The following is a 13,313-nucleotide window of genomic DNA, read 5'->3' as shown; positions in this document are numbered from 1 at the left end:
TGGCAAAGTCATTTTGCTTGGGCTTTAATTTCCTCACCTATATAATGACAGGTACAAATGACATTGGTTTAGAAAGTCCTTTCCAGCTCACATCATCTGCAATCATTAATAGCTACATCCAGCTATAGGCCACTTCTAGGACAGAAAAGTAAGCACATTCTCAAAGAAAAACCTCACAACATATTTTGGGTACTTGTTACTAAGTTTTTATTTGTATCAGAGATTGAGAGAGAAAAAATGGTTTAGTTTTGTTCTTATAATATGCTTAGCATGATATCTAGCATATACTGGGTACTTACTTATTTTCTTTCTTGAGCAAGGGTTTGGGGATTTGTCTTTGGTTTTTGGCTTTGCTGTTGTACTACACATGCTTCATTACTGCAAACAGAGTAGGTTACAACAATCCATAATTCACCAGATTCTCACTTGGCCTTCTACTAATGTTTGGAGACTTAATTCATATTTGTTTGGTTTGTGCATTCCAAACCATCAATCTGGTTTAAAGAACTTTTCTGGAGGAAATGAAGATAAAGCTTATTATATCTCCCCAAATGTGGTCACCCTAAGCACATTAATTTCTGTGGCAACATGTGTAACTCATTGGAAAACAGAGAATTGACATCACCCTAACATGATATATGGTTTCACTTGATTATAATCAAGTATCTATCCTTTGTAGAGGCACTGTGAATGAGACTGAGAGACAGTAAAATCTAGTTGAAATATATATTATGTTATAATATATGTAAAAATAAAAAACACTACCCAGTGTTATTTTTATCTCTTGGATTAGTAAGTAACAAGATTACCTGAAACACTGTAATGTCAGCCAAGGTCTTTGTATCCTTGAGTTAGCCAGTTACCACAGTCCCATCTGGGCTCTGAGTAGTTCTTTCTAATACCATCTTGGTTTCTTTTAGGTGGGATTCCCTCCTGGAGTAGTGAACATAGTTCCAGGCTATGGACCAACAGCAGGAGCTGCGATTTCTTCACATCCTAAGGTTGATAAAATAGCTTTCACTGGATCAACAGAGGTATGCTTTCTGCCTCCAAATATTGGTATTTGTCACAAATATATTAAAGAAAGATCTGTATGCTCTAAACTATTGGTATACTAAATTATGTTCCATGTTAATGTGAAAATTTTTTTAATAGTTAAAAAGTTTCTGATGTGTCTCCAAGCTAAATACAAATCTAACATATAATTATTCATTTTTTAAAAATTCTAATATGTTTATTAATTCTAATAATGTTTATTAATTTTAAAATTTATTTGCTTATTTCAAAGCCACAAAATTACTTCAATATCTGTTTCTAATAACCCTATCTCTAGGGCTAAAATTTAATAGTTAAATTCAACAAGCAGTTATTAATATTAAGCACATAGTATGTGCAGGACATTGTGCTAGGAGTGAAGATGGAGGATGAAGATAAGGACTAGACTTGTGCTTTCATTGTTGTTTGTCCTTTGTTCTTGAAGATGAACATGACATCAGAAAGGTGATTCTATGACATGCAAGTGAATTGGATTTAAGTGAGGGAGGTTGGGCAAGGTCACCTGCTTCACTTTCTCTCTATAGCCATCTGGGTCCAGGCACATGATAAAGATCAGGAGGACTGGAGATGGCCCTAGATACAATGGAAGACCTTGATCTATTTAAGCAAAGATCTTTCTCAGATCCCAGTTTGACTTATGATTTCATTGGGAGGGTATTCCCATGTGAGGAACTCCTCACTAACGCTGGCCAGCATCTGTTCTTAAATTTACAGTTTTCATTGCTCAGAGCCCTGAGAGTTCAAGTGATTTGCCCTGAGTCACACGACAATATATCAGAGGAAAGTTTTGAACTCAGACTTTTCTGGCTTTGAGGCTAGTTCCTTATCTATTATGCCATGCTGTTTCTTACAGGCCTAGAGTTGCAAAAACAAAACATGAAAAATAGTCCAACCTTCCAATAGCTTACATTGCATCCAGGGATTACAAATACACACATAAATAAATACATCATAACTTAAGGGCAAAAAGATTAGTTAGGGGGATGAAGAAAGCCTTGTGTAGGAGGTAATACCTGAGCCAAATCTTGGAAGGAAGTGACGTATTCCAACAAGGGGAGGCAAGAATTGAAGGCAATCTATGATTGGGGAACAGCTAATACAAAGCCATGAAAGTGCCAAGCTTGAGGAGAAGTGAGGAGGTCATTTTGGCTGGAATGTAGAGAACATGAAGAACAAAAGTATAAAATAAGTCTGGAAAATCAAACTGGTGCCTGATTGGAAAGAGCTTTCAATATAATTCTACCATCTTCATCACAGGACTAGAATTTCTGAGAAAAATCCAAATGGTTATTTTTATCCAACAAGGTAGCTGGTGATGATGATGTTATGAAAATGTGCTTTTACTTTTTACTATCTTAATGTTAAAGGATGAATTTGATGATCCATTGAATTATTTTATATCTAGAAGCGAAATATTGTAGCTCTGTGACTTGTTTCTTTCTTATGTCACCCTAAGTGCATTCCACCATAAGAATGTACCTAAACACCATCCATAAATAACACGGCTATGCAAACCCTGTTTTTCTTTCACTGGCTCTCCTTAGGTAGAAATATTCTCACCTGAGAATACTTCAAATCTCATTTGCCCCACTTTCCCATGAGCATGTTGGTGTTTAAAATGCAGTTATATTGCTCCCCAATCCTGATAAAAGACCTTTTTTTCCTGACAAAGACAAATGTAAACATGATCTGGTTGTGTGCAAACCTACAACCTCATATTTTATTTAAGTTTTGTGCCTTTCTAATAAAGAAACTGGTTGGATTAATTGACTTTCTGTTAGGTTTAGGAGATCATACTTTACTGGTACGTGTTATATAACCTGGAAAGCATTTCCATAGAATGACTTCTTCTAAGATAATCAGTCAATAAGTATTTATCAAATACCTCTTATATGCCTGATACTGGGAATACATTGCAAAAAAAAAAAATGGAACAATCCCTATTCTCAAGGATCTTACTTTTATTCAGAGAGTATAAGATAACCAGTTCCTCTACTCCTAGTTGTTTAGTCTGTATTTTTTATTTAACATGGCAGATTGGAAAACCCTTTTCTTGAAAATATGCTTAAATATAAACAGGATATGAGAATTGAATAATCTAAGTCATTTGTCTTGGACAGGCTTTTTGCATGGATGTTGCCTTTAAAAAAAACTTATTCTACATTTTTTTTCCTGTTCTTGTGTTCATCTGCCTTCATCATTCACTGTTCCCTCACTTGGTATCTTGAGATTTTCTTGTTTCTCTTCAGGTATTGAGTATTATTTATCCTAAATTGTATCTGCTATTATTGATTAGCCTGCTATAATTATCCTTCCATGCACAAATATGCAAAGTCATTTCTTGTGAAGACAAGTGACTGTCCTAATAGCTTTATATCTAAGCTACCTAGCTAGTTGCGATTCCCTTCAGGAAGGATAAGGGTCTGTGCCTAAAATTCCCACCTCAGAGGTAATGAATCTAAGAGTTGAAAGAGCCTTTAAAGGCCATCTAATCCAATCTTTTTCTGAAGAAAAAAAAATTCCCCTATAATTTATATAATAAGTGGCCAACCAGCATTTACCAATAGACCTCCCATAATGGAGATCTACACCTTGGAGGCAGACCATTTTAACCACTGGATACCTTCAATGTCAGAAGTGTCTTTTTTATATCAAGCTTTAAAATTGTATCTCTACAACTTTCACTATTCCACTCAGGTCCCAGTTCTGCCCTCTTGGGCCAGGCAGAATCAATCTATTCATTTTTCAGTAGGACAGACCTTCAAAACCATGACTCATTCCATTTATTTTATTGCTGTTCAGTTGTTTTTCATTGTATCTGACTTTTCAAGACTCCATTTGGGATTTCTTTGGCAAAGTTACTGCAATGGTTTGCCATTTCCTTCTCCAGCTCATTCTACAGATGAATAAACTGAGGCAAACAAACTTAAGTGACTTATCCAGGATCTGAGATCTACTTTGAACTCAGAAAGATGAGTCTTCTAACTCTAGTTTGGGGCTTCCTCCACTGTACTCCCTCTACTATACTACTATGCTATACTCATTCTATTAGATTAAGTCATTCCTTCCCAATAGCTTAGTTTTTAATACAAAAATAGGAAGGCTGAAAAATTAGTTTTGATGAAACTAGATAGAGAACAAGGTAATGAGGGAAGAGGATTGACAGACTAGGTAAATTTTGACGGAAGGGTGAAAGAGGAGAATTTGAAAATGATCCTCAATGTTGGGACAGCACACTGATTAATCCCAGACTGGCATCAGGACTTCATTGAGTCCATATTATTTATTGTTCTTCACCATCCTGTTTGTCCCTATCTGAATGTGTTTTAGTTTGTGTATAACCTTTCTAAAATATAATACCCTAAATAGAACACAGCACTGCAGGTATAATCTGACCAGGGCAGGATTATAATAATAGTAACTAACACATAGCACTTAAAAATTGTCAATGGCCTTCATAAATATGTTCTCATTCGATTCTTACAAGAACCATGTGAGGTCACTGCTGCTATCATCCTCATTTTTATACATGAGAAAACTGAGACTACTAGAGATAAAATGTTTATCAGGGTCACACAGCTGGTAAGTTTCAGAGGCAAGACTTGAATTCAGAACTTTCTAACTAATTTTAGTTCGATATCTGCTTTATTCTCCTATTACAGCTTACAATAGCATTAGCTTTGGGGGGCTACCATATCACACTGTTAACTCATATTTGACTTCCAGAGCTTCTTATTTTCTCCATTACTCTCTGGTAATGCAGTTTAAACCTGTCTTTTTCACTTTCAGGTTGGAAAGCTCATCAAAGAAGCTGCTTCTAAAAGTAATCTTAAAAGAGTAACTCTAGAGCTTGGAGGAAAAAATCCATGTATTGTTTGTGCTGATGCTGATTGTGAGTATCTTTTAGCCTCCAAAGTCTTTGAGATTTTCCCAATTGTGTTTTTATTCTCTCTTAAAGAAAGATAGGTTGTTATATCTTTTCTTGTACCTGTTAGATCAGATCCAAATTTTAGCAATTCCTCATTACAATAACCCTTTAGATCCATAAAGTGAGTGAGAATCTCTCAGAATCTAAGTTGTAAGTTAGGCTTTATCCCCAATTATTTTCTACAACTGGTAGGCAAGCTATATGACAGTCATGATAGTAATAACTTATTTATACTATATTCTACATAAATGCAATATTCTAAGTTTATGTTTGTATAAATATAAATATGTAAATAAATAAATTTACATTATATACATAAATATAAAAAATTATATTTATATAAATTCTAATTATACAGTAGCTTACAAAGAATTTCCTTTCTGATCCTTGACATCCCAGCTGGCAGGGCAGATATTGCAGATGAGAATATCCTGCCTATGGCTGCACAGCCTCTTATATGTATGAAGCAGAATTTGAACCTAGGTTAATATCCTCTACTTTGTCACATTTTTCACTTCAGTTGCATCAGAAAAGTCTATTTACCTGACACCACATCCCCAAATGCTACAGAAGAATGCTCTGTTGGCAGCAACTCAACACCTAAGAGCCAGAGTCAAAAAGGGAAAATAGGCTCCATGGAACTTTAACATTTCTTTGTAAGGTCCTTCTCCTCTGTTGGATGGTTTTAGGAGAAGCGGAAAGCCATCAGCCTCCCAGAACCTACTCCCTGTGTTCAGTGATGCCAGAAATTACTTTACCAGGGGATATAGGCTTTCATTCCACAATAAAGTTTGAAAAGCAAATACTCTTGGGAGAGTTATAACCCTTACTTCTGACTTAGTATTGTGTACCTGCCCAATCTCAGATCCTTTTCAAAGAGTAGATTTTAGAAGGGACACTTGGAAAATGAGGGGAAGGAGGAACCACAGGACACAGGAGAGGGTACAGAGTGGGGAGCTGGAAGGAGTGGAGATAAATTTTGCCTGGAGACCACTCCGTGTCTTATAATGGCAGCCATCTTTGCTGATGTTTCTATATCTTCCCTCAACTTTCACTTACTTGTGGTTCAAAAGTTGGAATATAGAAGTAAACATCTACAGGACTCTTGCTTCAGTTTCATGAGTTTCAGCTTTTCCCTTTTCTACTAAACTGAACATTGGGGCTTCCCCCGCCCCCTCACACTCCTCCCACTGGTGGGGAGAGGGGAAAGCAGTCATAACCACACCTTTGATTTGTGTTAGACTGTTGTCTATGAAATTCCATATAATTAATTCTTGACATAATTGGAATCACAGGCATGATATAAAGCTAAAAAGTACCAGAGAAGACACCCCCTTCTTCTCTTCCATCCCCCACCACTATCCCAGCTCCTCTCAATAGCACAGAAGAGGAATTCATTATAAGAGAAGGGACAGGGGTGTTTCAAGTTGGCTTAAGGCAGGGACCTGCAGAAGGATGTTGCTTCCATGTTCAGAGGCTCCTAAATACAGTTCTGGAGCTATGCTGCTCCGTGGAAACTTTTTAAGTTTCAGTTTTCAAGTTAGAAAGGACTGATTCTATATTCTGACTAGAGAGGAAGTAAGTCCTTGGAACATCTGGTCCCATTTCTCCATTGAGAAACCAGGAAACTATCTGTGCCACTTTCTTTGGCATTTTACCATTGAAGACTTTGCTAAGCAGAGTTACATTGTGTTTGAAAACAAATATTGAGGGGAATATTTATTTAAAGTGTTTTTAGTTATATTCTAAGTATTGCTTAACATACAAATAATATGCCAGTTCTCATTGTTACCTACTAAAGTAAGTCTGATGTCTCCTACAGATAGTTCAGTATAATAAACATTAAGGGTCTAATGGATAAAGAACAGTTTTCTGTCTTTTAATTAGATACAATGCTTGGATAAGTCATGGCCTCTGCTCTCATGAAGCTCAAAGTTCAGGCAACAGTTTGCTAGGGTAGTTGATCTTGGTTTATGGGATCACAGCTTCTCTCTCCTTCCCCCCTCCTTTTCTGTCTCTCTTACATTATTTTTCTGGGTCTTTTTTTAGTGGATTTGGCAGTGGAGTGTGCCCATCAGGGAGTGTTCTTTAACCAGGGCCAGTGCTGCACAGCTGCTTCCCGAGTGTTTGTGGAAGAACAGATCTACCCTGAATTTGTCAAGCGGAGCGTAGAATATGCCAAGAAAAGACTCATTGGAGACCCATTTGATGTCAAAACTGAACAAGGGCCACAGGTACTTTTATGTGTATATTTGTGTCTGCTTTCTCTTTCGGTGGGTGAAGACTACTCAAAAGAGAGTACTTGACTATTAATCTCTGACTTTAAGCAAAAATCCAGTTACCTACATTGTCTACACAAGAAATTTTTAACTGAAGATTCATGAATGTGGGTTGTATACACACACACACATACACACACACACACACTGTATTTCATATACAGTTTATATATATATATATATACATATATATGCATATATAAAACTGTACTCAATATATATTTTATAACCCTGTGCATTTAATACATTTAAAAATATTATCCTAATAAGAGACTCATTAACCTTAACAATCCACCCAAGTCTATCATCTTACAAAAACAGATGAAAAATCCTTGATTATCATCACTAGAAAGGTCTGGTAATCTCCATTTTTCTTGGAAAGAAGAGTTTGACCCTTCCTGCTCAGGCTTTCAGCAGGAGGTAGCAACAGCCAATCCAAGACAGGGAACAAAAAGTAATTTGAGCCATGATGAATTGTGAGGGTGCACCGTGAATATGTGAAACTATAAGTTCAGTATCTGAAGGTTTTCCCATTGTTCTGAATGTTCCCCGATGAGTAGAAAGACTCATTAGTGAACATGTCTCTGAAGGCTTTATTTATAGGGTGAGAGGAGATGACTAACTACAAGGTTTAATAAGCTATTCCATGGTCTGTATCCTGTCTCACCTTCTTGCTATTATAAAGCAGAGTAGACGGATAAATATTTAAGAGATACTAGACTAGCCATTCCATGCATTATTGAGATGGAACTGACCTTACCAACAACAACAACCTGATTTGTCTTCTGATTAGCCTCTAACCACCAGTGATAGGATGACAAATCATGGGTAAATGTTTATTAGAAGCAGGTCCTGTCCAAATCAAAATGGAGATTCACAAACTATACTGTGAAACTTCTTTGATAAAATATTTTTAAAGTCCTTACAACAACCCTGTGAGGTAGGTGCTATTATCATACTCATTTTATAGCTGTGGCTGATAGAATTGGTCACATATATAGTAAATGTCTGAAATAGGATTTGAACTCAGATGATTATATCCAGAATTCTAACCCCTGTTCTACCTAGCTGCCTATTTATAGAATTTGAAAATCAAAAGAAATCATATGAACCTAACCAAAAATTCTTTCTACAAGATCCCCGAAAAGTGATCATCCAATCTTTATATGAAGACTGGAAGTGAGGGAGTGCTCATTACTTCTTAAAGCAATCCTCTTTCAAATAACTATATTATTCAGTCAACAAACATTTTTAAATACCTGCTAGGTATCATTCGAAGTACTAGGGATATACCAAGCTAAAAATTATTTCACTTCACAATGAGCCTATGTTTTGTTGGGAGGGACAGTGTGTACATATACAAGATAATTTTTTTTTGAAAAAAGGTACCAGATGATTTAAAGGAAAGGCAGCAGCATTTAGGCAGATTAGGAAAGGCTTCATGTTGTCTATGCTTGATCTGAGACTTGAAGGAGTCCAAGGATTCTCAGAGGCATTAGGAAGGAAAAAGTATACAGGGAAAGGGGACACTAGTGTAAAGGCATGAAGATGAGAAGTGAAGTACTATATTTAATAGCCTAATTATAAGATCAAAGAACTTAGTATTTAAAAGGCCTCAGAGGCCAGCTAGTCCAATACCACCTGAATGAGAGACATCTCTGGGATAAAACTGAAGACTAATGAGTTTTTATTCTATTGCAGCTTAAAGAATTCCAGTGGGAAAAAATCTACTATCTCTTGAGGTAGCTCACTCCACTTTATAATAGCTCAAATTATTAAGAAGTTTTCCTTTAAATCCAGTCTAAATTTGGTTCTGTGTAACTTCCACCCCCGTACCTGGTTTTGCTCTGGGACCAAGCAATGTAAATCTATCCCTTTTCCACATGTTTTTCACCTGTTTTAGTTGTGTCTAATGCTTCATAATCTCATTTGGGGTTTTCTTGGCAAAGTTACTACAGAGATTTGCCATTTCCTTCTCCAACTCATTTTACAGATGAGGAAACTGAGGCAAATAGGGTAAGTGACTTGCCCAGGATCACACAGCTATAAGTGTCTGAGGCCAGATTTGAATTCTGGAAGATGTCTTTCCTGACTTCAGTCCTGGCCCTCTGTCCACTGCGCCACCTAGCTTCTCTTTTCCCATATGACAGCTCTTCAAATACTTTGAGACAGTATGTCCCTTAAGTCTTTTTCTTCCAGGATAAATATTCAGTTCAATTATGTTCAAAATTTATTAAGCATCTACTAAGGTTTTCTCTAGGTTCTGATGAAACAAAACAATACCTCTTTTCAAGGGACTCATCTTTTAATGGGATCCAACATCTATAAGAACATAAATATAAGATCCTTATAAAAATATTTCTGAGAGATGGAGAATGCTAATAATGAGAAATCAAGAAAGGTCTCATTTTGGAGGAAGGTATTCTTTCAAATGCAAAGTCATGGAAGCAAGTGATAGTGAATATCTAGCAGACCCATATGTTGAGGATGAAAAATGTGTGAGGGAATAGGGAATAAGATGGAAAAGATCAATGGGATCCAATCTGTAAAGAGCTTTGAAGGCCAGACTGGGAGTTTTGTAATTTATGCCAGTGACAATAGGGAGCTTCTGAAATTCTGCAGGTAGGTAAGCCTTATGGTCAGGTCTGTGTTTGAGAAATATGCTTCTGGAAGCAGTGTGAAGTGGCTAGAGAGAGAAGAGACAGGAGACCAATAATGAGGCAGGAGAGATGAGATGAGATTTTGAGCAACAGTGTTATCAAGGGATAAAAGGAGATGCATTCAAGAAACATTGTGGCAAGATTTGGCAACAGTGAGCATGATACTGAGGTCAGGAATTCAGGAAAATGGCAGTGCTCTTGAGAGAAAAGGGGAAATTTATGTTTAGGAGGAAAGCTAATGTACTTTGTAGCTCTGTTATTTTATGATCCAATGATCTATTCTGTGAATTTTGTATCCCCTTCAGCACCTAATCTAATTCTCAGCAAATACTAAGCATTTAGCACATGTTTATTGAATTAATAAGTGAAGTTCTATTAGTCATTTTGAGCAGTTTCACAGATATACATCCTTCTGGCTAAGAGGATGGAAAGGAAGTCTTTGAAAAGGAATATTGTGATTTGTTTCTGTTCTCAGCACCAGTCCCCTGCCCCTAGGCTAATAGGGTTATGGCATTATTACCAGACAGCTTTTGTGGGCCAGGATTCCTGTGTTCTGCCTGTATTCACTCATTCCCAGTTGCTTCCATGAGTATGGCCCCTATGAAGTACAGCTGTTAGTAACCCATAAGCCATCAAACGAGTTGCAGGAGTTTAATTTCCAAATGAGATGGAAACATAACCACAAGAGATTATTGAATAAACCACCACATTAGGGATAATCAAGCTTCCTGCAGAAACATGTGAACTGATCCCTTGTGTTAAGGAAAGTCTTATACCTGATTATGATTTAAACTTCTTTCTCTCCAACATATTCGCTCTTTTAGTGTGAGGAAAATGACAGAAATCCTTGGCCTAATTGTGTCTTTTGGAAGAACAAAGCCAAAAAAGTTGGTATTGATTTCACGAGTCCTTCTGATGGTGCTGCTAAACTCTATTTTTCAAAGCTCACTTAAATAGTCCAACTCAAGAATATTATTCTAGGAGACTGTTGGATTTTTTCCCTCATGTGTCTTTTCATCTATGGTAATAAGATTTTGCTTTGCAAGAAGTTCCAGCTGTCTAAATATTCCAGACTCAGTAATGTAAAGAGGCTAACTGATCTAGTTTGGTGTCCACCAGAGGCAGAGAACTCATTTAGATTCTTAAAAATTATTCAAGTTTATCTGGCAACTTAGCAACAAGGCAGATAAACAATATGTAAGCCACCTGGCCTGTCTGGGCTTCAGCTTACTCCCCATCTTGAGTTGATAGTAGTCTTTTAATCTAATACCTTGGGATCTCATATTTTTGTACCACCGCCTGCAGCATTTAACTTAAGTTGAAATTTACCAGAGAGCTCTATGACTTAAAACAATGGCTCATCCACTAACGCCAGGAGATTTTGTTTTTGGTGTGTGAGATCTCCATTAAGAAGCATGCTTTGAAAAACAGATGGATTTTACTAGGGTGAATTAGATAGACAGTCAGTAATCATACACATCATTTGTATTTTTTAAACTATTTGCTAGTTGTTGGGAGAAATAAACTATTAAATAAGACAAAGTTCTGCCTCCATAAGATTCACTGACTAGTAAGGAGAGACCAAAATTCAAAAATAACTTTCAAAGAAAATTGTATATGCAATAAATGCATGTGAAAAGTACAAGCCAAGTACTGTGAATCATGGGGAGGATGGAAGGAGGGATAGAGGATCCAGGATATAGGGATAAGGAAAGCAAGGAATCCAAATGGAGGATTGTATGTCCTTCCTGGCATAGGAAGGATCTTTAGCAAAGGCAAGGGATGCTGAAAATGTAGGTGGAGTTTGGGACAGAGTAATCATATTGACTGGATCATGGCCTAAGGTTCAGATGAGGCTAAATTTATAAAACACTGTCAGATTATGAGATCCCTGAAAATATCTCACATGATTCTAGCAAAAGGTAATTTTTAGTAATGTCAATAACCTTTAGAAACCACTGATCTTGAAGATCCACCAGTATAAAAATCATTATGGATGCATAATATGCTTCATGAATTATCTGATGTGATCTTCACAGCAACTCTGTAAAATGAGTGATTCAGTTTTAATCCTCATTTCACAGATGAGAAGACTGAGGTACAAGAGATTAAGTTATTTGCCAAAGACCATATGGGCTATTATGTGGGGAACAGGAATTCAACCTCTGTCTTCTGATTCCAAATCTAACCTCTATTGTTTAAAACATGAATCATACTTATTTTGTCCAGAGACCAGGACTGGAATGCAAATAGAGAACTTATTCAACTTAGAGAGATTAATACAAAATCTGTTTTTAATGAGGCTATCTATGAAGATTAGGAGCTTTGGGCATATGCCCCTGATTATTGACTCATATACTCTTCTGTGACAGAAAAAAAAAGACAAATAGGCTATTGGGTTTGCTTTTTATTTTTCATTTTTAACATATTTCAAGTAAAACTCATTAGTGTGTCTACAATAATAAAATATCAGTACTAAGAAATACATGTTAAAGCTGTGTCTACAAAGCCAAAATGAAGAGGAAAATTAGGCCTATTTTTGAAAAAAAATTTAATTAGATCTTTGATCAATGACCATCCAAGAGCTGGAATATTCAAATGCAAATTTCCCTGACTGATTACAAGATTTCTCCCATCTCTATTTCAGTTTGTCTACATGTGTGAGAATTGTGAATGAATGAAATGCATTTATTGAGTGTTTACTATGTGCCAAACACTATGCTGAGTGATGATAGAGAAACAAAACCAAATAATCTTTTTCATCAGCTAGCTTACTTTCTAGTAGGGGTAAAAGTGAGGTAGGTGGGTAATGTCAGCAAGGAAGGTTTTGGAAAACCACAAGGCCTGGAGGATGAGTAGAGCCATAAAGCCATTGATTATCACAGCTTTTCAAGAAGCACTGGTAGTATTGTCTTATTATTGTTTCCATCTCTTTAGGTGTCAAGTGGAGCCCAGAATAATAAAAACTATAGCAATCATTTTTCTTCCACTGAAGGTGCAAAGTGCAATGAAGTGAGAGGATAGAAATTGGAATGGGATTTGAAACATGGTTTGAATTTGGGGATACCACTATACACATATGTATGATATTATATAGCCAATATTATTAATTATATATATATATATATATATGTATATATATGTATAGTATGTGCCTATATAATACATATATGCATGGTTGGTTTTTGTTTTTCATGCTCAAAGAAGACCAAAATAACATCAGGGTGTAGTGTGTCTAATAGTTCCATGGTGCATGCTTGCACTGGGTCTGCATAATGGAAGATGCTTTCCAGCTTTCCCAATCCCCAGTGGAATAAAGCTGAATAGTATGACCTATTTTTTTTTTTAGCAATGTTGCTGGACACCTTCAAGGAGGACAAAAATGGCATT

General features: G+C 36.4%; 1 protein-coding gene across 1 annotated transcript in view; it reads left to right on the top strand.

The window, feature by feature from the left end:
* ALDH1A3 (aldehyde dehydrogenase 1 family member A3) overlaps positions 1–13,313 on the top strand; it is a 47,401-nt gene that overhangs the window by 21,894 nt on the left and 12,194 nt on the right. The window contains exons 7-9 of the mRNA XM_074295005.1: positions 921–1,034; positions 4,846–4,948; positions 7,034–7,218. Of these exons, the coding sequence (XP_074151106.1) occupies positions 921–1,034; positions 4,846–4,948; positions 7,034–7,218 (402 nt within the window). The remainder of the gene's footprint in view (positions 1–920; positions 1,035–4,845; positions 4,949–7,033; positions 7,219–13,313) is intronic.

Source organism: Sminthopsis crassicaudata, chromosome 2 (assembly GCF_048593235.1).
Source record: "Sminthopsis crassicaudata isolate SCR6 chromosome 2, ASM4859323v1, whole genome shotgun sequence".
Classification (NCBI taxonomy): domain Eukaryota; kingdom Metazoa; phylum Chordata; class Mammalia; order Dasyuromorphia; family Dasyuridae; genus Sminthopsis; species Sminthopsis crassicaudata.
Note: the sequence above shows the minus strand (reverse complement) of the source record. Positions and strands in the feature narration are given on the sequence as shown.